The following is a 26831-nucleotide window of genomic DNA, read 5'->3' as shown; positions in this document are numbered from 1 at the left end:
TTGCTGTAATACTTGGAGAGCACTTTTGTTCTACGCCAAAGTCAAATCTGAAAGGCAAAGCGCTTTTTTACCTGTATCAGATTGAATCAGTTTCAGAATAACCACCAGCCCTTCCGACTAGCACCGCTATACATGTTTTTGTAATGACTTATCTCCAACTCAGAAATCAAGAAATATCCCGTCTCTTATCATGTCCTGTTTTCCTTTCCAAGGGAAGATCAACAAACACAGACACATATATACTCACATCAGGAAATAACAAAAACACTCAGCAAAAAAATCTCTTTTAGATTAGGAGTTGAGAGGAAAGTGTGCTTGAAAATGCGATCTAAAAATTAATGTTTACTTTACCAGAGCTGTCTTCAACAGCTATAAGTACCTGCACCAAAGTTATGTAACTAAAATTGGTGAAGTGTTCTCAAGCAGTGGGAAATGATTACTCACTGACATGAATCAGTGTAAATAAAAAAAAAAACAAAACAAAAAACACCCCCCCCAAACAAAAAACAAAAAAACCCACCACCACACACCAACCCCCATCAACACAAACAAACCCTCAAATCAGCTTAAACTGGAATCCTGCGGCCCTTTCAAAATACCATGTTTTAGTTTGATGTCTTTACAAGCATTCATAAGACAAACCACTCAAAGCCAGAATAAAATGCTTGATATAAAATGAAAATGAATCTTCTTGTGAGATGCAAACAGACTGTACTTCCAATGAACCAGTTTATTATGCAGTTAGCTTCCGCCTCCCCTCCTCCCCCTTTCATTTTTGGAATAGAAGAAATAAGAAAACAATCCAACTTCCTGCAAAATGAAAAATGCTACTTCCTACTCAGCTCCAGATTTAGTATTTAGATTTCAAACACTATCTACAACTCCTCAAAAAATTTAACTTCAACTCCAACGCCAAAATGCATATACTCCAGTTTCTCTCCAGCCTAATTTCAAGTCTTCCCTTCTCCTTACTCCAACTTTCCCCTAAAGCCAGACTTTTTTGTCTCTGCAGGTGCCTGAAACTCTCACCTTAGCTTGATGCAAAAGATCTGCATAGACATTTCAATGTGACAGCAATATATACATATATATATATATATATAAAATATATATCCACATATAATAAATGAAGTTGACATATTAATCAAAAAAGTTTCCTCCCAATTGACATTTAGGTTGTTGGCATTTTGATATCTGAGAAAGTGCAAAATAACATGGAGCTAACAGATATAATCCCAAATTAGTATCTTGATTTTTGGTTGTCTAAAGCCCATACTTAAGCTTAAAGGTTCCTATGTACAGTTTTGTCTGTCATCCTAACAGTAGATACCCAAACACATACCTATTTTTCTAAGGCCATCAATTAACTTCAAATTATCCGCAATATTCTGAAAGATGGCTTTAAATTCTTGCAATCTTTCAGCTATTCCATACTCTATAAAACACCCAAATATTCCCTCAGACTTTTCCTGTGCTTATATAATAAGTTTTCTAGAGCAGAGACCTCAGCAAAGGCTGCCAAATTAGCTAAATTTATGTCTATGACTAATGCGGTAAAATAATGCCTGATAGAAACAAAGTAATACAAATTTTGTTCAGTGGCAAAAAAAGTTATTTTGTAACTTTTGAGCAGTAAAGATAATGGTGAATGAAATTATAAATGCATCACCAATATCCCTTTACACTTCAGTGAGTATTTCGTAACATACAGAATGTTGCAATCTGTCTACACCCTGAGACGAAATCCCTTCCACATGAATGTCTTGATCAGAAAAAAAATAATCCTTTTTTACTAAAATTATACTACTTCACAGTATCTATAATGAAAAAATACAATTAAATTACAGTACTGTGACATTACTATGTAAAGTACTTTTTTCTGGCTTTTGATTAAACAAAGTACCAAACCTACAGGCTAGCAGCCATTAATCACCCTTAGTCTGGTGTCTGTCAAATTCACTTTTTATGTATGTATATCCTACCACAAAGTACAATTTGACTCCTTAATGAGTATGCGACATGACGTGCTGTACTGTGCTACACCGTGCTCATGGTGATACAAAGAATGCTACAGAATTGAGTATCTGCTTCAAAAACTACTTTTGTAACACAGTTTCTCACGAACAACTGTTTTCACTTTGCATTTATGAAAAATTATGGCAAGCATTATTTACACTTTCTTATAAATCAGTAAAAACAAAGATTAATGGAAAAAATACAACAGAGTGTGCAGAAGAAAACAAAACAGAATTTATACATCACTTTTTGAGGCTGTGATGGACCAAAACAACTTTCTTTCCTGTTTCCAGGGCAAACATGGAGCATGCCAGCTTTAGAGATGTGGTGAGACCAAGATCTAGTACCTCAAAAACCTCCAAAACCTGAAAGGTTTCCAAATCATAATTCTCTACAATTCAACCAACAGCAGTATGCAAATTCATTGCTGTTTGAGCACAGAAAAGATTCTGATTCATATCTGATCTGTGCCTTATTATCACCATAGTCCCTGATTGCAGCGTCTTACATATATGCATACATTTTGAACTACCAATTAAAAAATATAAGTTCTTAAGAAAACCGCAGATATCTCACCCAGTGTAAAGTTTGCTCATAAGCTCAGAAAGGATCTCCATCACACTCTTCAATACACTCAATAAAATTTTACTAATGGTGTAACTCCTAATGGTACTTATCTACCAAAAAGTTTCTCTGGCTTTTTTAAGCTTTTTTTCTGAATAACAGCAAGCACTTTCTGTGCCTAGAGCACGGTAACGCAGAACCTGATTTGGTCAGAAAATAATGCCTGGATGCTGGTCAAACCTAGAATACCGGCACTTTCTACAAACAGCCACTTTTTAGTTCTCCAGCGTGAGTCCTTCCAATATGAAAATACATTGGCCTTTGCAAGCCATTCATTTGGAAACATGCGAATCAATGACTTGCAATTTCTTACTTCTGCAGCTACAGCTGCCACAGCTTAGACTCCAATTAATCAGACTTGATACTAAGGCATACTCATAAAGAAGAAAGGTTATACGCACAAAAAGGCAGAGTGAAGACAGGAAGAAGATGATGGCATTCTAGGGCTTCTGACGTTCCTCAACGTAGTTTAAGAAAACCCAGCCCCTAGTTACATGATCCTATAGCATGCACTAGTAAATGCATACACATCCAATAGTACACATGGATACATGAAGAGTGTATCTTGCAACTGCTTCACAAAACAACCATTTAAGTCTCTCTTTTCTTTATTCTATTCAATTGCATGCTTTGTGGAGTGGGGTTTACATCACAAGGCTGTAGGCTCTGATCCTCTCAGCAATGGAAGGCTGTAAAGGTTTTAAGCCCCTTCCTGATACAAAGAACAAAAAAAGATCTTACTGACAGACTGTACAGTCAATTAATCAAGACTCCATGAGGACTAACGCTGGAGAGATCTTTTCCCATGTGCCATCATTGCTCAGAGCCTACTCTGCTATAGCAACTGGCAGTAGTATATGGGCCATGAACTGAAGGGAATCTTGTGCATATGGTTATTAGCTTTTAAGGACCCTCATGAGTTTCCCTTTCCAAATGGACGCATAAAATCTTGCTGGCTATCCGAAAGCCTACAAATATAGAAAGATGTAAGAAGTATACGGTTGAGGTTAAAAAGGTGTATGACACTTAAAAATGCTCCTGCTTATTGCTCTGAGCCTTTTATCAAAGTATCATAAGAGATGCAGATCTTACATTCGAGACCCATTTTCCTGCAACATAGGTGCCAAATCCACATTTAGCTGTGAAATTCACTTCCTTTGACATGAGCAGGTCAAAAATCTTGAGGCAGCTTTCAGAAAAAAACTGGCTTTGGGGAACAATAAATATGTTATTTGTATTTTTTTATATTAAAAAAATTATATATATATATAAAAGTCTTTTGGACTGCAGCAGACAGGATTTCTTCTGACCCTTCTCTCTGGAGAACAGAAGTTAAATTCTTCATACATGCCACATCTTGGTGAGTCTCAAACTGCACAACAGTTATGCTTTGGCAGGTATTCCTCACCTTTCTTAAAGGTTTTTAACTTGTTCTGACCTTCAGGTCTCAAGGGCTTCTGTAAAGCCAACTAAGACTAAGCCCTACTCCTTCCACTTTAAGAGCAGCACAAGTTAGTCAAAGATATCTGGGAAGAAACACAACAAAATGAAGCGTGTCCTGGAAAATCCCTCCTCAATTTTAAGGCAATTATGGAGAACAGATGATAGCACATTAAAGCTACTAAGGGCTAATTAACACTGTTCATGAGCAGGGAAGGAAAGTTCTCATCCCTAGCTCACCCAAGATTTTATACTTTCTTCTAAGGAAGTCTGTGCCCCAGAAGCCGAGCATTTCTCTTTTGGAGCAGGAGCAATGTAGAGCTCACACTGCAGCAAGCCATTCCTAATGCCATTTTGAGAAAAAACACAGTCTATGAAAGAATAGTCTATGGATGTTTCAGAAAGACAATGAATACAAAACAAAGGCTGGAGGAACTGCTATCTACTTTAAAATTAGCATGGAAGACCATTCAGCCTGTGCATTTAGTGAATTATGGACAGCAGTACGAAAAAGCCTGAAACAGCTCAAATCAGAAACAGGCATATGTAGGAAGACTTAGCACAGTTACATGTTCACAATCAACATGAACATCTAAAAAGATACAATTTTTCATGTAATGTATCAATCAAAACTGGAAGGAGTCAGCAGTTGTTGCCTTACTTCTTCACTACAAGGTTTGAACACTTCCCAGCAAAATCTGACACTTGTCAGTCTTGAAGCCAGCATGCAAAGCAGTGTTTCCATATCTGATATAATAAAAAAAAATTGTCATACTACAAAGTATAACACTTTTGTTGTTCTGATACCCAAACCTTCCAGCTGGACCAAGAAAATAGGAGACTGGGATTTCTGCTCTCACAAAACCAGTCCAGAAATAGTATTTTGTAGCTTTCTGACAAATTATCTGTATTTTCAGTTTCTTTAAATCAAAGCTGAAAAAAAACCCACCAAAAAACATGCTTAGCATTGACAGACTATATAAATGCATTCATGAAACCAAACATGTTAAAAAATGGATAAAAAAGGAAGCTAGTACACAAACAGAAAAGCAGAAAAGCACAATAAAATACATGGAGACAGAAGTTTATAGGAATAACAGGACCATACAAATACTTCCTAAATTATAATCTTAATACGTGGAATCATGTGGGCAGACAAGAGATTAATCAATCTCTCTAATAGTCTAGCACGTTATAAACCAATTTATCTGCCCTTTTCAAACAAGATTTCCTAGATTTAAATCAAGTTTTTCTCTAAAATTAACTTCTCTGAATGACTAAAACAAATATATTTTCAAACTTTCAAGCAGTTGTATGTTTTAAGATGTTCTGGAATCAGCTGCACCTTTGCATAGGCAAAGTACTTTCTTTACTTCAATACTGATATACAAGCACCAACAGTAAAAATGTTGCACACTGTATGGACTCTGAGGAAAAAGAAACCACCACTAGAGCTAACTCGGGATGAAGCCAGTATCCTCATTTATTCTTCCACTGCAGCAACAAAAAAAAAACAACACAACAAACTCAAGAACTGAAGACTTGAATGAGAAGACGCACATAGGAGAAAGACAGAGTTGTTATATTCTCTCTTTACAAGCACAGCAAACTTCTGCAGCTTACTTGGGCACACAGTCACCTAACCATGGCCTTCATGTACAAAACTGGGGTACTTAAGAGATGAAAGATGTGACAAAACCAAAATTCTATTTGATTATGCATTTCTGAAAGTGTCCTACAATCAGTGACAGCATCTCTCACTATCCTCCCTTCACTTTCAAAGTGAGTCCGATTCGAGCTGCAAGCACTCTGAGCAGCTGATGAGTTACCGCAGTAAACAAACAGTTCTCCTGGCAGACTGCAGTATCCTGAAGAGCAGGATTAATCACACCTATGCCCAAGTCAAGAAGTCTGATCAGCAGGTGAAGGTTTCTTTCCATTATGTGCAAACCCAGCTTATTTCAGGATGGAAGTAAATCGACTTACATAATTCAGGCATAACTATACAATAACTGCAGGGAACTCATAAAAGAATGCAGGGCACTGGAAAAGACAATCTTGACTGGTACCCTGTAACATATCTTTAAGGAATAAGACAAATATATTCAGTGTAAACATGCCCTTCTTACCTCATAAGGCAGTTTATCAAAATATCCATTAGTTGGCCATTCCCTGAGGGTAACAATGCTGAACTGTTTATTCAGGGCGTCCATTCCACAGCCATACTTTTCTTCATCCTCCTCATCATCTATATCATTCATATCAATCATTGAAGTCTTCAGTGAAAGCACAGGTCTCTCTTTCACACCATGTAGTACTACTGCATCCAATTCAGTGTAATAGTCCAGAAGAGAGCTATTCACTTCCAGTCGGATTAAGTTTGTGGGAAAGTTTATCTGTTTGATACAAGGTGTGAACTGCCGTGCCTGAGGACCATTCACCTTTGTAGGTGCCTCGGACCAAAGGATCTCCCATCTGTAAAGGAAAAATCACACATACAGACAGCATAGAATCAAAGTTACTAAAGCAATTCCTGAATACAGTAAGAGGGCTTCTCTGTTACAAGTCTTTAACTAGTAAGAAACATGGTTGAAAAGACAACGAGATTTATTATTTCCCTAGATTTTGTCAGTATCCTAAAGAGGAATTTAACAGGGCAAACTGATTCATCATCTTAGCATATTTTCTCTGCAATGCTAATTAACAAACCAAGCTGCATACTCACAGTCATGAGTACATAGTCATAGAGTACTGTTATTCATGCACAAGCTGTTCTGACATCTCACAGGTAATCATAACAAACGGATTACAGATGACTTTGCAATGATAGTGTGTTAGTGTAAGTATGCAGGCAGCAGTCTTGCCATGTAGCACAAATATCCAGTCAGCTGACATCTCTTACTTCCCACAAAAGGTTTTAATAATAATAAACCCCCACTGTTCACAGAACATCAAACCTGTTCAAATTGCAGCTATGCATATTTTTAATACATATATTTTATAATATCTAAAAAATAATATAAACTTTATCTGTCTAGGCAAGCAAACTATTGCTTTTAAAAGTAATTCACTGCCAAATTACAAAAAAGACACTCCTCAAGTAATTTTTGAAAGGGTCCTTTGCAAATAAAGGTAGAACTTCCAAACTGCTAAACTGAAAAGCTTTTCTCCTCTTTGGTCCAGTGAAAGAAGGAGGTTCAGGGCATGCACAGAACAACCACACTTATGTCCTTAATTGCACACACAGACCTCAAATCTTCTCCAGGAAACAGCAGTGAAACCTGCTGCCAACTGAGTAATCTGGAGAATCAAGTCTTATATTCATTAGATCTTCAGTGCTCCCAAACTTGTCCACAGTCCTGACCACAGACACGTTTTTTTATATCTGTGTGGGTCCTCATCCAGTGAGTGGATTTTAGAGGTCCTTCAGTCACTGATGCCCATCTTTTCCTCCCTCAAGCCCAGTTAATTCCTAAAGGAAGCCTCCCGCAACCAATGCCACTTTTTTCTGCCTTTATTCTGCATGCCATATGCATAAGCCAGACAAGTTCCACATTTACTCCCTCTCTTTCTGATCACTCTAGTTTCAGCTTCAAGGATTTCCCTCAGGCTACTTGTCCTGTCACACAGGGTCTCAGAAATGCTGTATCTGCTCCTTAGCACCTCAGCATCTTGGCTTTCCCTAACATACTACTCCTCTGAATTTGCAAGTATTGCTCAACACTGACATACACTGCAGAGCACACATAGGGAGGAAAAAAAAATAATTGGAAATAAAACCCAAACAACCAAACCACAAACACATGCTTTATTTTCCAGCACCAAATACTTTGTCTATCATGACAGAAAGTGAAAAATAGGAAGTGCATGTAAGGACTTTCATTAAAACACAGCACACATACTAATAAGGCTTAGAAGCTTGACAGTCGCTACTATTTCAAGGATAGGAAAATTATATCAGCTGAAACTTCCATTTCACAATGGACATTTTCAGATATGTACAGACAGATTTTCCTATCTTACATCATGCCACTCTTCACAAATACCTTACAGAAGAACAGGAGGCCTGCACAAGTCTTAATGTCAAAGGAAAAAAAGAAAAAGTAATGGAGTGAAACTAAACATGCAGGACTGGTGAATATATGGCACATGAGAAAGTACCAATGTAGGAGAGTGGACAACTCCACCCTAAGGTTAACAAGTCTTATAAGCCAGACTTATTACTAAGAGATTTCATCTATTTAGGAAATGAAAGTCAACTCATGAAACAATGTACCAGACAGTCACGCTGTCATGCCCACTCACACAGGTCGATTCCCTATGCAAATACTTTATGTCGGCAATGCACATGACCTTTCTTGAACACATCCAGATCACCATTTGACATTTTGCTTAGATGCTTTCATATACCCACTCAAACTATCCTTAGGGAAACTCAAAGCTACATTTTCACTAATTTAGCACACACTGCACCACAGAATGTATCTCAGTTATTGACTTCTCCTTTGGTGCCCTGGAGAGAGTATTATCTAGCAGTAGCAGAGCTCTGGGAAAAAATAAGGCACCTGAAGATCTAGGTCCATCAAGCTGCAAAGCAATAATTTCCTTCAGCAAGCAGCATCTCAAGTTTCCAGTCTTTGTAATAAATTGGAGAAAAGGAAAGACACATAGCATGAACTTATAGTCTTGTGAAACTCCACATTACATACCCAGTACTGATGAATAAGACCAGTGACAATTTTCCACTGGCCTTGTCATACTGTTTTCATCAACAGCTCACTAATCTAACTTTAAAGGAATTAGCTGTTGCGTAAAATGGAAAACTTCAAGTCTATCAGGCTGATTTGATGGTTCTCTGCCTTGGTGGCACCACATACAAGGACAGGCCACAGCAATTGCTCTGAGTCAGGGTTGGCGAATTCTTCCTGAGTGTAGATATACTCTTAACACACTCATTACTGCAACTGGAAGTGGTCTCCTCATCTAGGATCAGCACTTCTAACACTTGAATGGGCTACATGTGATCTGGATAAAAAAAGTATAAATTTCCAAGAGGCTTCAGTAAGAACTGCATTGCTTCTGTTCTGGAGCTTTTTCCTGTTCTGGTCATCCATTCCAAAACCTTTCAGAACAGACATTTTGACAGTCAGTCCTGGTTTTAAGGTGTACCAAAATCAGCTTCCCTAGTAAGTTTGCCTGCATTTGTTTCAAGCTTAAGGTGCTGATAAACTATTTAACCCAACAGAAAGAGAATCTGAGTCCCAACACATACCTGTAAAAAAGTCAATAAAATTTTCCTCTCTCCCTTGAGTTAACTAGGCAGCTGTCAAAAAATCAAGCTGAATCAAATGACTGAAGGTAGGACATTGCTTGTCCTCAAGTGTTGAAGATACACAGTAACAGCTGATTGAAGATGTTGCAGTAAGAGTGCTTTGATAAAGTTTCATCAGCAATGTGCTAGAAAGCCTCAGCCTTTACAGTGCCATTCAAAGTCTGAATGAGAGGCAGAATTATTTTCTCTAGCAACTGAAGAAAATGAGGACTTTACGTGAATATTCTCTATTCAGCTTTAATAGACTCAGTTTTCCCACTAGATTTCTCTCCACCTCAAGAAAATAATCAGAAACTCACTCCGTTCAGATTTCTGGTACTAAAGACTCCATACACACACCTATGTTCTTTAAAAAAAAGTAAAACCCTGCATCTTTTAAACCTGTCATTTAAAAACCCCTTTATTTTCCGCTGTGAAGTAAAATACAGTCTAGTGATTTTTAGGCTGAGAAACATACTTGCAAGGTTTGTGTCAAATGAGTGCACATACTTCATGCTTGTTTAATTTTTTTCTTGACCTAATGCTGTTGGAAAGCGTTTTAATGCCTGATGCCTGAGCAGACCTGGTTACTTCTGAAGAAAATATATAATAAGAAAGATTCTTTGGAGAAGTGGCTCCTAGGAAACGTAATCAGATTTCTCTTCAGTAAGACAAGATTAAACTCTGCCTGCAATCTGCTAAGATTTCTTGCATTATAAAATTGAGATTGGTGTAGAAAGTGAATAAAGCACTATGTGCAATTCAAGCACAAAAAATAAACACCATGTCCCAAGAAACTTAAAGCTAAAAACCAAAAGAAAAGAAAGTTTCAGATAGACCAAGAAGAACCAAAAGAAACTTGGAGAATAAAAGGAAACTCAGAGAATAATATGATCACACGTTTGCTGAAATTGCAACTTCTGCTACAATTATGATCATGAAGTGATTATCGATTCATAGAAAAACTCCAAAAACTCACCAACAAAGTTAAGTTGACAAGCAGGCATTCTTTATTGCAGCACTGGGTGACATGGGGAATAGCTCCTCCGAGTGTGTCCCCTCCAAGCATCAAACAAACCGTGTTTATATTGTTGATTAACATACATAATCATTACATGTTATATATATTCATTAGGTCTGTAATCAATGACACCACATTTCTAGAAAATTCTTTCCACATGTGTACAATAACGTGGTAGTGGTCTTTGGGACCCCTGGTGGTCATTTCTTCCTCATCTTCTTCCTCACTTTGTCCTCTGGCTGAACTTTAGGTTTGGAAAGTCCCACTGTCTCGCCAGCAAACACTAGTTCGGTTCTAGCTGGTTATTGTAAAACATTTACCTAAGATACTTCTTCACTGTCATTTACCACAAAGCTCTTACCCATTGCTGTTGTTGCAAAGCTACCAAGCTCAACGTTACTTAACCACAAAGCAGAACTTATTTTACTTATTTACAAAAGACTATACTTCAGTTTGTATTTCTCTGTTTCATTATAATACATCCCATCTGCTCTTACCCAAGCAAGTGCTCTGTAAATAATCTGTAGGCTACTAACAAGAAAACGTCACCTGCCTGATCACATGGCAAGGATGCTTCAGCACACTAGGTTCCCCATAACCTGGGAAGTCCACCCCTGCCCACATCTGTGCATTCATAAGTACAAAATGCAGGCAAAACATATGAACATAAGACATAAGAACAATGTTAGAACATTCAGATCAAGCTGTCTAATTACTTTGAGGGAATATGCAGCAGTTTTTCCTTTCTACTTAAAGAATTCAATTCTGAAATAACAGAGAGAGCAGACAGGACTCCAAGAATGCTCAGGGCATTTAAAATAGCAAGAGGTATTTCAAATAACTGCCCTCTCCACATAAGCTTTTTATGGCTTTCTCAAAAACGACTATGTCCCATGAACCCAGATTTCATTCTTCTATGACAGGCATCCGGACAAGAAAAAGCTGTTTCCCTGAAGATGTCAAAACAAGTTATAAGTAAGGATTCAAATGGCTAGAACTTAAGCTGTATGTTATACATAGGTGAGATACAGCCCTGAAGGTGCCTTATCACACTCTAATGTGTTGATGGTATCAGCAATATCTTAGGTGCCTTCAGGACCTTTACAAAGCAAAAGGAATCCCGCAAGCAGCAAACACAGCTAAACTAGGAAATACTGAGCCAAGCTGTTCATCTACAAATCAAACTGAGAGTTTTGCTCAAAAGAGTATCTAGAAAAATTCTAAGATGAAATAAATTAAATAGAAATAAATGGCAGGAACACACAAGTCATAATGGAACTGCTCACAGCCAGTCAAATGATCATAGTATCTCACCTATGAGAAACCACCTAATCAGTGTTACACTTTATCTGTGGAAGAACTACAAAAAAAATAAATCACAAAATCACCTTCAGCCTACTAAGGAAGCTATCACTGCATAGCATAAGCACATACAGAATCATAGAATTCTTTTAGGATAGTCTAAATGTTTAGAAACCTTTAAGATCGCGTCCAACTGTTAACCTAGCACTGACAAGTCCACCACTAAACTATGTCCCTGCGTGCCACATCTACATGTCTTTTAGATAACCTCCAGGGGTGGTGACTCCACCACTTCCCTGGGCAGCCTGTTCAGTGCTTGACAACCCTTTTGGTGATGAAATTTTTCCTATTTTTCCAACCTAAACCTCCTCTGGTGCAACTCAAAGCCTGTTGCTCATTATTTGGGAGAAGAGCCCGACCAGCACCTGGCTACAACCTCCTTTCAGGTAGTTGCAAAGAGCAATAAGGTGTCCCCCCTGAGCCTTCTCTTCTCCAGGATAAACAAACCCAGATCCCTCAAATGCTCCTCATAAAACGTGTGCTCTAGACCTTTACCAGCTTTGTTCCATTTCTTTGGACACTCTCCAGCACCTATATGCTATGAAACATTACCCCAAGCACAGCCACACATCTCAGACTAGTTAGGAATCTCTGGTTTTAAGCTTTTTATAAAAGCACGTGAATATATGGTGTCACTATAACCTACATGAGATAAGAGTCCCTGCAGTTCTAAGACAGCTCTTCCAATGCCCAAAGAGGGCCACATTGCTGTTACCAAACCCTAACTACAGAGAATGTGCACCACAATACAAAAATCTCAAGGCTACACTAGTATAACCATAGTAGAACACAACATAAGAAAGGGGTGGATTCCTTCACCACATAACTACTGAGACCCTATGCTACAATACTCCCTTAATTTCTGATTATTAATTTTTGCTTGGATTTACTGCACTCAGATAATTCATGTAACAAATCTATACGTGGATACTAACATAATGTTAGCACTGCTTAAGAAATAACCAAACACTTCTCAACAGTGTAAGTGGCACTGATGAAAAGCACAGGTCTTCATGTGTAAAGACAGCAGTTTCTATGACATTTATGACTTTTAAAAATTGTTTTATGCAGAGGAGAGTGATGCAATGTCTTCTGTGTTTAAAGCTGCAAAAGCTATGAGAAGACAGAAATCTCAAACTGCTGGAAGTTAGTTGAAAATTATTTCACATTAACTGCTTGTCCTGGGTTTAGCAGTAGCAGTCAATTTTTTCTCCTTCTTAGTAGCTGGTGCAGCGTTGTGTTTTGACTTTCAGCCTGGGAATAGAGCTGATAACACCAATGTTTTTAGTTGTTGCTAAGTCATGTTTACTCTGACCAAGGACTTTCTGAGTCTCATGGTCTGCCAGGGAGGAGGGGAGGCCAGGAGGAAGCAGAAACAGGACACCTGACCCAAGCTAGCCAAAGAGGTATTCCATGCCACAGCACGTCATGACCAGGGAGGTAACTGGGAGTTACCCGGAAGGGCATGGGGGCTCTCTTGGGTTGGACTCATTTCGGCGGGTGGTATCGTATTGTAGTAGTAGTGATTTGTGTTGTACCTTAGTTGCTGGACTGTTCTTGTCTCAACCCATGGGAGTTGCATTCTTTCGGTTCTCTTCCCCATCCCTTCAGAAGTGGAGGGGGAGGCAGGGGGGGAAGAAGGAAAGAAAGAGGAAGGAAGGGGGGGAGTGAGTGAACGAGCTGTGTGGCTGGATTTAAACCATGACACTGCTGAAGAGCTGATCCCACCTCTAAAAAATGGCTCTGAATAAAGCTGATCTGAGACAGCAACATACAAAGCTGTAACTGATAGGAATATTCAGTGCACCAGCAACCGAGGAACATGACTAAAGACCTTTTTCTGAACACCTGTGTAAGTCCTTTCAGACAACTGAAGCATAAAGTGAGCAACAGCAACACAGTGGCCAATGTGAGCTATAGCCACTTTTCTGCAAGAATATATAAAGTCCCCTTGAGTGAGGGCTGTGGTGGCCCAAGTCCTTATGGAGCCTCTTGTAGGTCAGAAGTTTTTGCACACAGCAGTCTTGGATGAGCTGATGTTTTAGATATTAAAGAAAGAAAGAAAAAAAAAAAGAAAAAGGTTACTCAGCTCAGCTAGTATAATCCACTAAACGTAACATTTAAACAAGTCTCAAGAGACTTTTTCCTCTCAACAGTTTTGAATTCACCATTAATATGGTCTTTTCTTCGTATCGAAGAAAGAACTGATGAAAAGGAACCTTTCTAATGACCTGCCTTTTCTACATTGGTGTTCAGAAAGAAACAGATCCAGAGTCAGCAGATAAAACAAAACAGTACTTTAAGGTTTTTAGGGAATAAGGGGATTTAAAATTTTGCATCAAAATAGAAAGAGGAGGAAGACAAATTCTAAGTGTCCTTCCAGTAATTCAGACAGGGCCTTTTTAACAGAAGGAAATAGTACAACAGTTCTTCAAGTCCAAAACATCAATTCAACACAGAATAACTGAGATTATCAGCAGCATTTCACCTTCAAAAAGAATAATTTTTAGTTAACACTTCAGAAAATTTCTGGAAATGAAAACAAGGGGTCAAGAACTGAAGCAGAAAAGAGACCACATTCTTGCAACTCTTCATACTCCCCTTATAAGGGGAAGCGAATGAACAGAGGAAAAATATTGCATACCTCACGCGGAGAAAGAGTTCCTTTATCTTCTCTTCAAGACGTTAAGACATGTTTGCCTCTTTCAGAAGAAAGAAAGAGCCAAACCAAATGAGCAGCTCTCAACAGACAAGTCCTGCTAAGGAAAGGTAAGCCAAAAGGGAACAAACAAAAAAAGTCCCTCTAACATTTCCCTAGCATCAAAACTGACAAGTCCTGAAGATGCAGCACAGACAACTTCTTCTGAGTTCTTCTAACCAAGATATTGTTAACATAGGTAGGCAGAACAGAAGATACTCTTGCCTACAAATTCAAAAGCAGGTCCTACAGAAGGTCCATCCTTATTTACAAGGAACGGAAAGTCTGAGCTCTGACTATCCACACCACAAGCGCAGTCATAAAGCACATCCAAGAAGTTTCATATTAGTATTTTTAAGTATTTTTACTTTCACCTTCTTTTAGCACTCTGAAATATTTTTTTATTCTTAGTGCTCTTTCAGTTAACACTTCTTAAGCTTTCCTACAACGCTTATTGGTCTTTACGCAAAACTACAAGAAGTATTATTTTAAGAGCCAAAACCTAAACAGGCATTTTTATAAAATAGCATTATCCTATTACTCAGAATTATACCTTCATACCATCCTGCAGAACACGATCTTACTATTACTCTAAAGCAGTATTATCAAGTTACAGAAATATCTTCATAAATCTGTGCTACATTATAAAATAAAATAGTAAAATGAAAGTTCATAGAGTAATTGACAAAAAAACATTTCACATTAGGTTCCAAGTTCAAAAGTCTTAAAAGCTGCCTTCACCACATACCATTTCATAAATAAGTTCTGTATTACAGTGCCAAAGACACTTCTCCTACTTCTGAAGCTGGGTGGCCTATTATTATTAGTTTGATTTATCACTGTCCCTTGAATTCGGACGTTTAGAGCTATACAGTATATACTTATCAGAGTGCTGTAAAACAACTGCACGAAAAAACAGTAAGTGACAGAACCACACAAAATATACTAATTGGGAATTTTGAATATATGACATGACACCTGATTTTCTAGGGATTTCGAATAAACATCAATGGCCTAGTATTAGGAAGCATGGGTTACTAAATTAGACCTCCAAGTATGCTTTTTAGCTGTATCTGTAACAGGCAAGTCAGGAAAAATACCACCCAGTATCCAAGCTAACACTGCCTATACTGCCACAGTGTGCACTTTAAAGGAATACAGTATTTGTTTGGCATGTTATTTTCTATAGGATAGTCTTTCTTCTATCAGTTTTCTTTTATGGGTTATTTACTATCTTTTTGATGTATACAGAATACTTTGACTGCATATACTGATGGCTTTTCCCTGTGTTCTTCCCCACTACGCTTTTACCTGTTCTCTTTCTCCTTCCATTTCTATTTCCTAATCTCCTCACTAAGAGCCTCCACCAACAGGATCAATTCGGCTTCTTTTAGTCTATGAAGCAAGTGTAAAAATGATGTGTGGCTAACACCCTTTGATCATACCAAAAATAAATATCAGACAAATGGCATCACCTTTTGTCCAACTGTTCTGTGCTTCTGGGTTTGGCCTCATTGCCATATTAACAGTTATAGTGCCTGATTGTACTATACATAGAACCTAACATATGCAGCCAGAAGAAAGTTTATGGCTACTTGAAGAAGGATGATACAGCAACCATGAATCCTCAGCCTCTCCTACACTGTTTGCTTTCCTTATTGGAGAAAGAGAAGAACTTGGAAATGTCACTTCAAAAGTGATTTTTTGTACATACATAATAATTATTACTCATTAAAATTCCAACACAAAAACTATCATTACACAAATGTAATTAGGATCTGCATTAATTCCTACAAAAAAATCCACATCTCAAGTTGCTATCAAAACATGTCACCAGAGTTTTAAAAATACGCAGAAATAGAGGAAACATCAGTGGATCAGATATAAAACAGAAGTACTTGGAAGTAAAGTTTGCTACACAGCATTATTTGTGGCATTTAACATCTTACAGGAAAGCATTAAGGAGAAAAAAAAAAAAATTACCTTACTTCAGCTGGCAGATTTTGTGAGTAAGGGTTTGCAGAGCATGCCAAAATCCTGACTACAGCTCCAGGATGATATGTTTCCAGAATGTGCACTGCAGTGGGATAAACTGGTTCCTCAAAAGCAAGTTCCACATAATCCTGGCTACAGAAGGTTGGTGGTGTCCTCTTGAATGGCAGCCGAGCACTAGGGCAATGATCCCACCAGGTTCCGTAAGTTCGAAAGACAGCAGTCTGAGTAAAGTCACCAGAACTAGGGTACACATTAGGAATACCTGCTAAATTCCACATGGTATACGACATGCTGTTTTCACTACCATAGTGAGAGCTGAAATCCAACACTTCTTTGGCATACTGAACTAGTTCAACATTGATAGGTAAGGCTCGGGTGTTTGATTCAATAGCCCTTCGGCTGTTCATTTCTCCTCTAGTCGCTGTCCGAGCTCGGCGCCGAAGGCACATATAGTAAAACATGCTCAGAACTGTTAACATGGGAAACACTGGTGACATCTAGATCTGACTTGGGAAGATGCGAAAGGTCAGGAGTCCTTTATAAGGTGCATTAACTGCTTGTGGTGTTTTGGAAAAGAGCTGATAAAACAGAAAGAATAAACATAGTAGGCAGATAAAGCATTCTTAGAAAGCAAAGGTACTCCTTTAAATACTGTCTTAAACAAAATACTGCTACTAAACCAGTAATAAACTACTACATTTTATTTTAAGACAATTATTTAGTTAGAGGTTATTAAGTGCGCACATCCCACCCCCCACCCCCCCACCCCCCATTTACTGTGTTTAAAAAAAGACTATGAAGAAACATTAGCCAAAACTAGCCCTCAAGCAACAAAAAGACTAATGATTAAACAAAGCATTATTTTTAGAGATTTATTAAGAGGAAAAAAAAATCTTGTATTGACTTATGGAAATTAAACCAAGTATGAAATGAAATCAAGTATGAAATGAAATCTGGCCTTTGCAGTAAACAACTGTAGAAGAGTATCTGAAGGTACACCTAAAATTATCCATAGTATAGCTGAAATACTTAAAATAAAACTGACTTCTAAATAAAGTACTCAAGTAAGACTGTAGCAGTACACAGCTGAACTAAGTTACTTCACTGCTTATATTTTGCAATAACACTTGCCAGACCCAAATTAGTTCATTGAAAGCTATCCCAAGTGTATCTATATTATGCTAGAATCTGGGGAAAAAATACACTCTTCAAAGATAGCTCATGTAGAAAGCTGGACAGCCGCTCCAGCAAACTGTTATCTCTAATTTGTTCCCATGATTTGTGAACAGTTTTAAAGAGTGAAAAAAGTGAGTTTTGGGCAGTTAATACAAACCAAAAATTTAACCCACTGCTTCCTATATTAGAGCACTAGCCTGAAACACTCACAAAACCACTGCCTTTACCCTTTGAAAGTTGTCCATGACAGCATTCACCAACAATAGAAGGATCACCAGCGTCCTGAAGGATGCTCAGAATTCATTAACAACATCATCTTCCTTTAAGCCAAGCAACAAAGTAAGTCTTCAAAAGAGTCTTGGCATCAGAAGCTGAAGTCCCCATAGAAAGCATTTTACTTCTGATAAGAGAAAATATTTTAATTTATGTAACAACTCAGTTAAACACAAAATGTACTAGACCTGCATGCTGCTAGGCCTCCTGAAAAATCAACACAAAACATACTAATAATTAAGGTACAGATGTAGTTTACACAGCCTACACCAAATCACAAGACAAACATACAAGCAAGTTTAGCCATCAGAGAAAGCCAAATTGAAAGCAAGTCTCTTTAGTAAAGTTTTCTATTTACAACAGGTATGAAGAAATATTTATAGCTGAATGTTGTCCTCGGGCTGTATCATATTCCCGACTAATAAAGATCCTATTACATATGCTTGTCCCATATTTAGCAGCCACTCCATACCTGCATGATGTAAACTTTTAGATTTACTAACACACAATAAATGCAGAATGTTTTCTCTGATCACTGCTAGCAGTACACAACACACTTGGCAATAATACAGCACTCCAGAATTCACATCCTCCAGCACCACAAACTTTCTCAGAAACTGGCCTTCTGATTAACTTATTCATCAGCTTTACTAGGAAAGAAAAACAAGTAATGCCTGTAACCTGCTAAGAGGCCAAAACAGGGATGACTAAGCATGTCTCAAAATAGAACAAACGTTTCTTCAACAGCCTGTACTGGAGTGGCTGGTTAGTTTACCACAGGATACATAGTGTGGTAATCACTGAACCAACAGAGCTGACTCTTCTACTGCAGAAGACGCATCAAACAACAACTACCATGGTGCCTCATATTGCCTGGCAGACAAACTGATATGTGCAATGGTTACCATTCTTCATAGAGCTTTTGAAAGCAGAAGTAGAGCAAATAACTGAACAAATTGAGATGAATCAAAATTAGTTTTGTACACCTCTATACAGAATCGTAGAATTGTAGAATTAACCAGGTTGGAAAAGACCTTTAAGATCCTCAAGTCCAACCACTACCACAGGACTGCCAAAACCACCACTAAGCCATGTCATTAAAGGCCTCATCTCAATGTTTTTTGAACACTTCCAGGGACACTGATTCCACCACTTCCCTGGGCTGCCTGTTCCAATGCCTGATCAACTTTCGGTGAAGAAATTTTTCCTAATACCCAGACTAAACCTCCCCATGCCCAGCCTGAGACATGTCATTATGAGATTAAAATGTGTTTATTTAAATCTCTCTCCTACAATTCAGCCATTTTCATTGCTTTATCTAATTAAATTCACTAAGAGTTACCAGACAATGGGAGCTGTAGCCCCATTTTCTGATCTGACAGATTTAAAATAAATAAATTATACATGTACACACTGCCATAAAGGATCCTTTGCAGTGTTCTTTTCTTTGGTAAATTGCTTGTTTCCCATATTGACAAAATGTACGTAACAGCTCTCTTTGGTTCGAACGTTGCCAACAAGAAGGAGCTTGTGGTAACAGATAAGGACAGGCTGCACTATTTGACCCTCTTACTTGTGACAGCGAGAAAGTTTACTAACAAAGTGTTCACTTTTCACTTTCATGCCTCTTCTATTATTAGCTTTTTGTTTAGTTCCTGTCCTTCACCCAGTTTCACATATTGACATAACTGTCAACAACATGAATTACTCCTGACATTCAGTGCAGAAGGGAATGCGTAAGACAGTATGCTGGATCCACTTCAACCTCTCCTGGAATGCCAAAACCCAATAATGTCACATTTCCTCCAAACATCCCGTTGAACCACCTTTTAGAAAAGGCACTGGGAATAAAAGCACCACAACCCCCAATCTCTCCTCCTCACACACACCACAAAAAAAAAAAAAAAAAAATCCCAACCAAAAAAACCCAAAGTAACAACAAACCAAAAAACAAAACACAAAAAGAAATCCACCCCAAGAAACAAAAGAACTCCAAACCGAAAACTGTTATTTTACCTTTTCAGCATGGAGCTGCTATAAGATGTAAATGAAGATTACAAATACATCCCCTTCCTGGATTTTTCCCTCTAAAAAGAAAAAATTATCTACAGAATATGCCAACAGACATTAAACTTCAACAAACTTACTGCTGTCAAACCCTGGAATCATGTATAAACCAGAACATACACCAGCTTCTAACTCAAAATTTCACTAATTAACATGTTTTGAAGGCTGCTCCATGGAAATTATAGCTTTACAGAGCTCAGTTTTAAGAATATGAGGTATTTCAAGATCAGGTACGAATTGCTTATCTCACATACACATCCTACACTTCTCATATACACACTACACTTCACGTTTGCATTGCAAACTCCAGGCTTCCTCTGGCCACAGCCCGGAGCTCTTACAGCACTGTTGTAAAACCCAGCTGTGCTCCCTGTCAGCTTGTCAAAGAGCAGCTCAACCATCAATTCATTCAGAGCTAGGCATCAACTAGCTGGCCAGTTTAAGCCAGGTCTAACAGAGCAGGTAACTTGAAATCATGCTGCAAATTTTCCATTAGCATAAATGGAAATTATTTTCATAAAACCTGGAAAAAATCGGTATCTTTGACACTTACACCACTTTGTCAATTTTGGCTGACACTGGTCAACAGGCTTGAAAGTAAGTAAGTAGGAAGAAACAGGGAGGAGCATACAGCTTTCAGAAAAATGCATTAGTTTAAACAATACAAGTGGAGGTAAATTTTCCAAAGAGTTAAAAGTAATATAGAATTTAGTAGATTAGTTTCCACTAAGAGGAAATAGAAAATTATTTAAAAAAGAAGGAAAATGAGCATTAGGACTACAATACAAATAAAAACTCTTCTTTTGGCATTTTGAAAGAAGTGTCAAGAATTGTGTACAGTTAAAAGACCAATGAAAAATTGCTCAGAAGGTTAAAGGATAATAACCCAGTGCAAAAATTACATTAAATACGCATCAGTCGAGCCAGATGATATAGAGATTTCTTCAGGAACTACCACAGGTCAAGCTGGTTTCCAATTAAAGGGACTTAACTTTGCAAAAAGTATTAAAATGCAGACTCAGGCCTATACAAAGCGTTAAGATAGTGCTGAAGTGGAGCAGTTCATGTACATGCAAAGTTTATGTGGAAAAATTTCCCCTCCCCCAGACTGCTTGGTTATTTTTAAGATATCCATTCAGGCCTATGCAATTATACCTTCCAATCGCTGACAGCATCTTTGGCCCGTTGCATATTATTGATTTCCACTTGTACAGGCATAATTATGCCAAACTGAAGCTTAATAAAGGTTTAACTGTGTCTTATTATCCTCCTCCCAAGAAGCAGCCTTCTACTTCTTTCCTTTTATTTGGCTTCTTTCATGTAATCATTTTTTTTCTGTCAATATATCACTAAACAGACTGAAATGGCACTATTAAATATCAGGAACTCCAGTGGCCACCACAGACTAACCCTGAGGGTGTTAACTGTTCAGTCAGAAACAGAAAGCAATGCACTATGAATGCATAGCAACACTGTGAGTTGCTGTCCCAGGCCTCCCTGTTCATTTTGCACTTCCAGACTGTGTCTCGCCCCTGGCCTCTTGGGGCTGCCTGAGCTCTGCCCTCCCACCTGATGCCCCACGCAGACTCATCCCTCTCCGCTCCTCAGCCACCTCTCCAGCCGGCACTTCTGAGGAACATTGGGGCTCACCCAGCCACACACCAACCACTCCTGCAAGCAAGTGTAGTGTTCAGTCTGTTCATCTCCCTGAAACAACTCACTGACAGTTAACAAAAACGAGTGCTGGCTCTAAGAGGCAGTAAGACTACAGGATGCTCAAGGCAGACCAGCTCAAAGGGCCATGGAAATGTTACCTTTGAGTTTACAAAATAGACAGGATTTCAGAGAGCCAGACCGGACTAGGCATGGAATAAAACTTTCCTAGGAGAGATGCCACCTTCTTCCAAAATACATTACAGCCCATCACTTTACTTACAGCCTCTCCTATTCAGATCGTTATTTAACTGACAGCTATTTCAATTACATGAGGAAATACCCTTTTTCTATTATGATTGCCCCTTCTTCCCTTCATGCTAAAGTCTTCCAAGACTGGAATTCACTTCTTTCAAACACAACAAACCTAAATAAAAATGTCTTATGGATTCTGTACAGATGTCATGGGAACAGGCACTAATTAAGCTAAAGCATTCAAAAGTCCTAGATATTTCCAGTCTTCTTCTGTTTTGCCCCTTTTTACAGGTATTTTATGTACACAAATCTATTCTGTGTACAATCCTGAAATGATGTCCTTACCTATCCCCGGCAAAGCATGTGTTAGACAAGAATTTGTTCTATTTGAAAAGCACATGTACCTACAAGTCATGCATACACATTTTTAAAGCCACAGAGGTAATAATTCCTCTTTACACCAGCTTTGCTAATCTCGCACTTGGGACTACTGTGCAGAGTTTTCTTTCATTTGACTATAAAAGAAACAACACTGACAAATTACAAAGAACATATAAATGACAAAAGCAATAGATTGTATTATCTCTGAAGAAAGATTAATGCAATTTAATATACATGTCCTAAATAGAAGATGGTAAATTGGAAATCTCTTAATTATCTTTGTACATTAATAAATAGAGGGAATACTGCATCTGTACATTACAGGCTAAACCAGAGCATTTTTACCACACGTTAAGTTTCTCTCACTGTTAATTACCTAGATTATACTAACATCTACACTCAACTTGTTGAAACCAGAAGCTAATATTAATTAAAAATTAATAAGCTCTTTGAGGCCCCACTCACTGTGTTTCTTCTTGTGTTATGGCACTATGAGCAGCCATTTGGGACTCATAAATTTACATTTTGAAAAATAATGGAAGATCATGACAACTGTATCTATTTCAAATCTTGATTTGGCGCAATCATGAACATTAAAACATACAAAATCCACTAATTTCAGATTATTTCAATGACTGCCCATTCCTTCCTGCTAGGAGCAGAGCTCACTGCACAGTGTTAGCATCACAGCACAAAACAGACAAAAGTTCCTCAGGCATCTGCAACACAGCAAGGATGACTGTTGTTGACACACACAGTTCACATATAAGGAATTGTTTCTCACTATGGGTAAATCATCAGGTAGCCCCTTTTTAAAAACGGGTCATTCTACACAGAGCCTAAAGTTACCAGCATCAGACCAGCTGCCCTTCCACCTATGGTGAAACTCTCCTCCTCATGCAGAAAAGAAAGTAAAAATATCCCCACACAATGCTACTCTCAATAATCAACTGAAGTGCATCTGTCTTCTCATTTTCTCTTCACCACGTTGTACCACTTTTCAATGCAGGCATATTCTGCATGCCAACTGCCGTGACCAGAGCGGATTAGGTCACGGAGCTGTCTCCCACAGTCCAATCACCAGCCTGCGCTACGCTAAAGAACAAGTCACACTAAGTGAAGCGCCCCAAAGCACGTACCTAAAATAACAAATACGTAAGGACTGCCAGCTGAGCTCCCGCCCTGCGCTTCTGTCGTGTTGGGACGGGTCAGCTGGGGCAGGGAGGTGCAACTCGTGTAACACAACAGGTACCGCGCAGCACTGAACCCTTGTGGGGAGCGCGGCTCTACGGGGACCCGCACAGGAGACGACACCCGGGCGCTGCCGGCTCCTACAATGGCTCCTCCGGCGTGCTCCATCTCCTCCCCTAATGTCGCACTCCCAGGGCACCCGCGCTCCCTGCCGACACGGACCTTGGCCGGGTCAGGTCTCGCCGAGACCCACGGGCACCGGTGGGGCTCCCCCACCGCGAAGCAGGTGGGGCTGCCTGGCACCGCCGCCACCGCCGCCGGGTCCCCTCCCCGCCGCTCAGACAGCACCCGCCCCGGCACCGACAACCACCGAACCACAGCCGGGGAACCGTCCCTGCGGCCCGGCCGTTGGGCGGGCACACACCTGCGGCCGGCCACACCCGCCGCGCAGGACCAGGACCGGCACCGCAGGGGGCTGCCCCGGGCCCGCCATCGCGCTCACCGGGCCGCGTCCCTACGGGAGGGACCCCGGTGGGCAGCGCGCCCCCTTCCCTTCCCCTCCCACCCCGCGCGCGCGGGAGCGGAGCCACCACCCTACCCCGTCCGGAGGGCGGAGCACCTCGGGCCGCGTGCCACCGCCGCAACACGCGCCGCCGGAAGCCCCGCAACGGCGGCGGGGGCGGGGCGCTGGGGGAAGGGGCGGGGCTGCGGGCGCGAGCGGCGGCGGGCACGCGCCTGAGCGCGGGCGGGAGGAGCGGCCGTTAACGGCCGGGGTGGGCGGCGTGCGCTTCGCTGGGGGAGGCGGCGGGAGGGATGGGCACAGCCCGGCGTCCCTTTGTTTTGGTTGCAAAATGAGGCGAGCGGCGGTGCAGGCCTATCGTATTGTTATCGTTTGTGATCCAGCCCTCTGTGCCCTGTGTCGGGTGCTGCCTACCTGCCCATGGCAAGCCCCAGCCTGCTGTCTCCCAGAGCTTTTCATCAAGCGGTTCATAAGTCCTGCCCTAGACGCAGCCCAACCAGCTCATGCTTTTAGCGTGGTGTTTTGAGTTCCCGGCGTGTCAGAAGGCCAGCCCTGATTTTAATTGATCTTAATGAGTGCTTGCTCCAGCTAGTGAACTTTAGTGCCTCTTGGGTCCGTAACAGGCATATTGCAAGTGTATTTTGCTTCCATGTCCTTTTAATTCAGTATGCATGCCCAAGCATTTGTGCTTTCTCCTTCAACCCCCATTTCTGATCCCAGCTCTTGTGACAATTGCTGATACTGCTATCCATCTGTCTAGCCTCCTCATGTGTCCAGAAACTCTCCATGTTAGATGGTGCCTGCGACCCTCTGGTTATGGTAGAAAAGAGTGATCATGCTGACTAACTGGTAAAAATTCAATTCTAAAAAATCCAGAAAAGATTAAAAATACTTGACATCTCAGATATTTTTTGTATAATGCTTTAATACAAATTCTAAATATTTTTACTGCATTCAAAATAGAGAAATCCATGTATTTCGGATAGAGTGCCCTCTGTTGCTAAGTGTAGTGGCAGACAGGCCACTGCTCTCCACAAGCAGACATGCCAGGGTGAGCAGTTTATATAGGTGATTCGTATAGCTGCCTGCACATGCGTGCACATACAGATATACATGTACATACAGACAATTTTTATGTGCATAGGGTGCCACTGTACCATTTTTAGACAGCAGTTTAAGGCACTATTTCTGTGGAAGAAGGTAGGCTCTTCAGTTTTAAGTGCCTATGGTGGTTGTGCCTTTCTGCCTCTTTTAACCTCACTTCTATCCTGCAGTAGGGTGCTAGCTACAGGGTGCTTATAAAGGTGATTTTAATAATCACTTTCCCAGACAGTGGCCACCTCAAAATTTATATTCCTACTACAAAAAAAAAAAAAAAAAGATGTCAAAATAAGACTATGAATCAGTTTGAGTCAGAAAATAGGTTAGGCATGAAGGTGTTTTTTTGAGGTTTATTTTGTTTACATTATTGTTTTCATTTTAAATTTTGTGCATATCGTCCTATCCTCCCTTTCCAAATGTAATGAAGGGAAAGGGAGCGCTCAGAAGGCGCAATTTGTCTAACCTATTGAAGACTTCTACTTTAGCATTAAATATGTTACCTAAGAACAGAGATGAAGAAGTTTCTATTTCTGCCTATTGACTATAAAGAAAAAGCAGGCAACTAGTGGATATATCTGTATAGAGGTCTATATTTGGCTGAATCATTCTTACACTGTGTTTAAGACTCTATTGAGACTGAGTTCTGCTTCGGTGTAGAATACAGATATGAAAAGTTTTTCTCTTAGTCTGCTCATTGCCATCTCACAGAGACTGGAGTTATCACAGATTCATCTTAAGATTTGTAAAGGTTAAGTTTTGTAAAGGTTATGTGTTTGATCTAGTCTGCTATTATCATTCTATAATTAATGGGGATACATGGATACCTCCAGGTGATCCAGCATATTGCATTCACTCCTATGACAGGTGCCCAAGATACATGGAAGATACCACTGTTTGGAGGTACATCTCTCTGCTTGGCATAGACCACACCCAGACTTTCAGACGGCAAATGGGATGTGCTGTGTATGAACACATCCCTACTAATTGAGACAAATTACGGAACCAACTCTGCTGTTATTCACAGAGGTTGTCCAGCATTAGAGAGCATTTTAAAACTGCAGAGGGACTAGTATTTGTTGAAGGGGACATTCAGTAACAGTGTCCTTTTTGTCTAGGCTGCTGTCTCAAGTTCAAGCTATGTACATTCAATATGTGTTCCAAATTACTGTCAAATTGTCATTCCGCAGCCTTTGTAAAAATCAATTGATGATCTGCTTTTGTTCAACAATTAACTGTATCTGGAGCTCACAGATAATTTCCAGTGAGCTATAACATATAAACACTTTATACATACTTCTATGTACACATCAGCAGTAAAACTAGGCATAGAATATGTTCCAGAAATGGTCCTCTGTGTTGAAAAGAAATACACTGCCAGAACAGTACAGGAAACCTTGTGAATTAACAGTGGGACTTCCCTTTTGTGTGTATTAATCAAACCTTGTAATCACCAAATTCATGTCTTAGCACCATGCTGCTTCTCCTTCAGCTTCCCTTCCTTATGGTAGGCGGTACTATGGATTGCTTTTTAGGGGAAATCTTACTGAAGTCAGTAGAATATTGTTATCTCAAAATTAGGCATAAAGAATGGAATGGCCATATCACTGGCATACTTAAATTGATTTAAGTTATGTCTGTTTGTATACCAAAGGAATGTACAGGTATTATATGGCTAGTGACATTTCAATTACTTTTGATTCCCAGTACATACGGATGGGTCTTGGATCTGCAGTCAGGTATTTTAACT

General features: G+C 39.6%; 1 protein-coding gene across 6 annotated transcripts in view; it reads right to left on the bottom strand.

Moving 5' to 3' along the window:
* Positions 1-24166, bottom strand: part of FBXL4 (F-box and leucine rich repeat protein 4) — a 63547-nt gene extending 39381 nt beyond the window's left edge. Inside the window, exons 1-4 of one of the 6 annotated variants that reach the window (XM_061460248.1) lie at positions 24062-24166; positions 17871-18043; positions 16456-17045; positions 6210-6555 (exon numbers count right to left, since the gene is read on the bottom strand). In XM_061460248.1, the coding sequence (XP_061316232.1) occupies positions 6210-6555; positions 16456-16964 (855 nt within the window). In that variant the 5' untranslated portion in view covers positions 16965-17045; positions 17871-18043; positions 24062-24166. The other 5 variants (XM_061460247.1, XM_061460250.1, XM_061460249.1 and 2 more) reach the window with 5 other exon arrangements.
* Between the last annotated feature and the right edge of the window lie 2665 nt (positions 24167-26831).

The sequence above is a fragment of the Pezoporus flaviventris genome, unplaced genomic scaffold (assembly GCF_033815535.1).
Source record: "Pezoporus flaviventris isolate CSIRO_AGI_PZ_B2104156 unplaced genomic scaffold, CSIRO_AGI_Pfla_v1 ptg000031l, whole genome shotgun sequence".
Lineage (NCBI taxonomy): Eukaryota > Metazoa > Chordata > Aves > Psittaciformes > Psittacidae > Pezoporus > Pezoporus flaviventris.
The sequence above is the reverse complement of the archived record's forward strand: the minus strand, read 5'-3'. Positions and strand labels throughout refer to the sequence as shown.